The sequence below is a fragment of the Salvelinus fontinalis genome, chromosome 29 (genome assembly GCF_029448725.1).
Source record: "Salvelinus fontinalis isolate EN_2023a chromosome 29, ASM2944872v1, whole genome shotgun sequence".
Taxonomy (NCBI): Eukaryota; Metazoa; Chordata; class Actinopteri; order Salmoniformes; family Salmonidae; genus Salvelinus; species Salvelinus fontinalis.
In genome coordinates this window covers 29,018,417-29,021,330 of record NC_074693.1, presented here as the reverse complement: position 1 = coordinate 29,021,330, position 2,914 = coordinate 29,018,417, and the positions used below count along the sequence as shown (strand labels likewise).

The following is a 2,914-nucleotide window of genomic DNA, read 5'->3' as shown; positions in this document are numbered from 1 at the left end:
GCTATATTAAAGCATAATAAAGTTAAGAAGGAAAGCGTTTTGTTACCTTTCACCATTTAACAAGTCTTCCAAATATCATACATTTAGGTTACTGTATGTCACAAGCAACATAAAACAAAACACTGCAATGCAGTACACTGTACTATAAGCTCATTTAAAATTCCAAATGATAATAAAAGCTTAATTAAACCTTAAAAGAGCTAAATCAAATATTTTCAATGGTAAGCAATATTAAATCATCATCGGGTAATCTCACAGCCTAGTTGGTCTCCATAGCACCTCTCAGGACATTAACACCCTCATCTGAGTCCCACCATGATCCACCTGAGACTGCATACACTCTGCTTACTCAACATCATCGAGAGAGAGAGAGAGAATTAAGCAGAATAAAATGAGAAACCTATTAAACAAAATACCTTCAATAAAGGTACAATGGTGCATTACTAACCTTCTTCATGATGATAGGTTTCCTTCTTGTAGAAATAGTATGATCCCAGACAGATTGTCAGCGGAATGAAGACTTCAGCAATTTGGAAATAAACAAACACACTGACTCCTGGTTCTAGGGAACAGAAGGGAGACAGAATGACACATCAATTAAGTATTCAGCTAATTTTGACAAGCTATGTGTTTGAAAAATTGTCAAAAGTCTGATTTATTGAAGTTTCCATGTGGTCTATATTAAAGAAAATATCAAAGGGATGCAAAAGGGACTAATTTCGTAGAACGACCCTAAAGGTCATGATGACAATGACGATGAAGTCAATCATCATCATCATTAATATCAATATAATCATGTATTATTTTGCATGATGTGTCTGCTAAACTAAACAAAGTGACACAGAGAGTACAGGGTTGACAATGTGAGAGTACAGTAGCTTACCTGGGCAAGGAGAGATTATCTTGCTGATAGAATCACTGCTGATGTAGTTTCTGATGGTACAGGTGAGATTTCCTGACAGGCCTTTCTTCAGAGTGATTGTGTTTGTCTCGTTATCAGAAGAGGCCTTAGTGTCTCTCAGCGTCTGTCCATCCAGAGTCCAGCTGTACTGGGGACCATCCCCCTCAGAGTAGCAGGACACCCTCATCTCTCCATGGGACAGACACTCAGAGGACAGCTGAGGACTGGACACTGGAGCTGTGGGGGAAGAAGGATACGTAACTGTAGTAAGAGGGCAAAACACATCAGAACACAACACCAGCCATTCTTCTTGAAAGCCACAGAAACTACTGTAGTCAACAAGAGCAGCAGATTCATGGCACATATTGACTACATTTCAAATAACCAACAGATTATTTAATGTTGATGGATGTGGTTATGACTCTATGTACCAACTACAGTAGACTATGACAATAAAAATTACTCCATGCATTTCTCATTATTTGTATTATTAGGTAGTCACATATGTGTAGTTTAGCCAGAGCAATAGCTTGTCAAAGTTACCACTTGTAATAATTATTTGGCAAGTTATTTATTTACCTTCGATGAACAGTTGTAGTCCTCTGGTCCCTAGTGCTACCCCTACTGAATTAAATGTTTCTAGCAGGTATTCACCAGAATCATTCCTTCTTGTGTTATTTATCCTCAATGTCCCATTGTTTATAAAGAAGTGTACTCTATCTCTAATGAGGGTGTCTCTTATTACCAGTTTATCCTTCTTCGTTTTGAGTATCTCTGTTTTAGCACCAGTTGAGCCTTTCCAAAATGAGAGTTCATCATATCTCGTGGCATCAGTCAGCTGGAGATAGACAGTTCCTCCCAGAGCTCCATAACACTGAGATCCATCTTCTCTAGCATCACAGGAAGTCTCCAAGCCTGAAGATCAAGAAGAAAAGACAATGTAGTGACTATCACTGTTCTAACCCATGTCAAGTCATGTATCATTTTACAGACGAGGATACAAGCGGCTAACAGTATAACCAAACCAACAGCATCAACGTGATAGGGATCATTAAGTCAGTGATCATTATTATGGTACAATGAGTAAAGAGACAACTGTCTTCCACAGTGTTCTGAATCTTGTCTATCATCATCCATCATTTCTGCTTCATGATATACAAGACTCCTGATATTATATTCTGCATAAAGGAAGAGGAAAACCTACACCTATAAAGATGTTTCTTACCATGAGACACTCCTGCTGAGATTACCAACAGTCCTAAAACAGCCTCCATGTCTCTTCACAACGCTGGGTCTCAGTTTATCAAAATAACTTAGGTACTTCAACAAAGTCCTCTATTTTCTATTCAGAGCTGAATTTCCATAATCTGGCAACGTTTTACAGCATAAACAAAAACCAATGCAAGGATAGTATGAGAGAGAGCTGTTCCTTTCACTCAGAATAATTCAACCAGTTTGTGACAAGCAAAAGAAGAAGTGTAATTTTGACCCTAATCATAGATTCTGACTCAGAGGAAAGAGGAAGAGCCTCATCAGAGTCTCACTTCTTCATTATATGAACAGCCAGTGGTGACCCATAATTCAGAGCAGGTGGGACACCTGTTTTGAGTCCACCTGTTTATCTAGCTTTTTTTGTTGTTGCCTGTTTTGCATGTTATTTTGGTATTAATACGTGTTACATATCAGTTTGCAAACAATGTAATTGACTTAATAAAGTCGCATACAAACATTTTATTTTTTTTGCTTTCTTGAGTAAGGCAGCTCCAAAATGCAGGTGTTTCAGCCTAGCTCAGGTCTTTCTGTGGTGGAAAATACGGAGAGCAGGGGTTGGTGAAGTTCTCTAGTTGCGCCTTGATTGGCTCAGTGTTCTGTCACTCATGGGGAAGCTAGATCACCGCAAAATCGAAAATTCAAGACCCTTCCTTGAGTGCTGCCATAGAGTTACATTAGAAGTGCCCTTCCAAGAAGGCTCGAGGTCATTGGCCACAGGTGAAATAACATCAAATGACGTTA

General features: G+C 38.8%; 1 protein-coding gene across 1 annotated transcript; it reads right to left on the bottom strand.

Moving 5' to 3' along the window:
* Positions 1-443: 443 nt before the first annotated feature.
* On the bottom strand, positions 444-2,338 carry LOC129827280 (T-cell surface antigen CD2-like). Its single transcript, XM_055888012.1, has 4 exons — positions 2,127-2,338; positions 1,481-1,816; positions 884-1,138; positions 444-562 (listed from the first exon to the last, which is right to left on the bottom strand). Exons 1-4 carry the CDS (start codon positions 2,173-2,175, stop codon positions 444-446), a joined length of 759 nt encoding a protein of 252 aa, XP_055743987.1. The 5' UTR covers positions 2,176-2,338.
* Between the last annotated feature and the right edge of the window lie 576 nt (positions 2,339-2,914).

What these genes read in the sequence shown, in the direction of transcription:
- LOC129827280 (XM_055888012.1), bottom strand. Translation starts at nt 2,175, where the DNA reads ATGGAGGCTGTTTTAGGACTGTTGGTAATCTCAGCAGGAGTGTCTCAT. An exon ending in CTCAGCAGGAGTGTCTCATG is followed by an intron (nt 1,817 to 2,126) that starts GTAAGAAACATC and finishes CTTGATCTTCAG; the next exon opens with GCTTGGAGACTTCCTGTGAT. An exon ending in ACTACAACTGTTCATCGAAG is followed by an intron (nt 1,139 to 1,480) that starts GTAAATAAATAA and finishes CTTCCCCCACAG; the next exon opens with CTCCAGTGTCCAGTCCTCAG.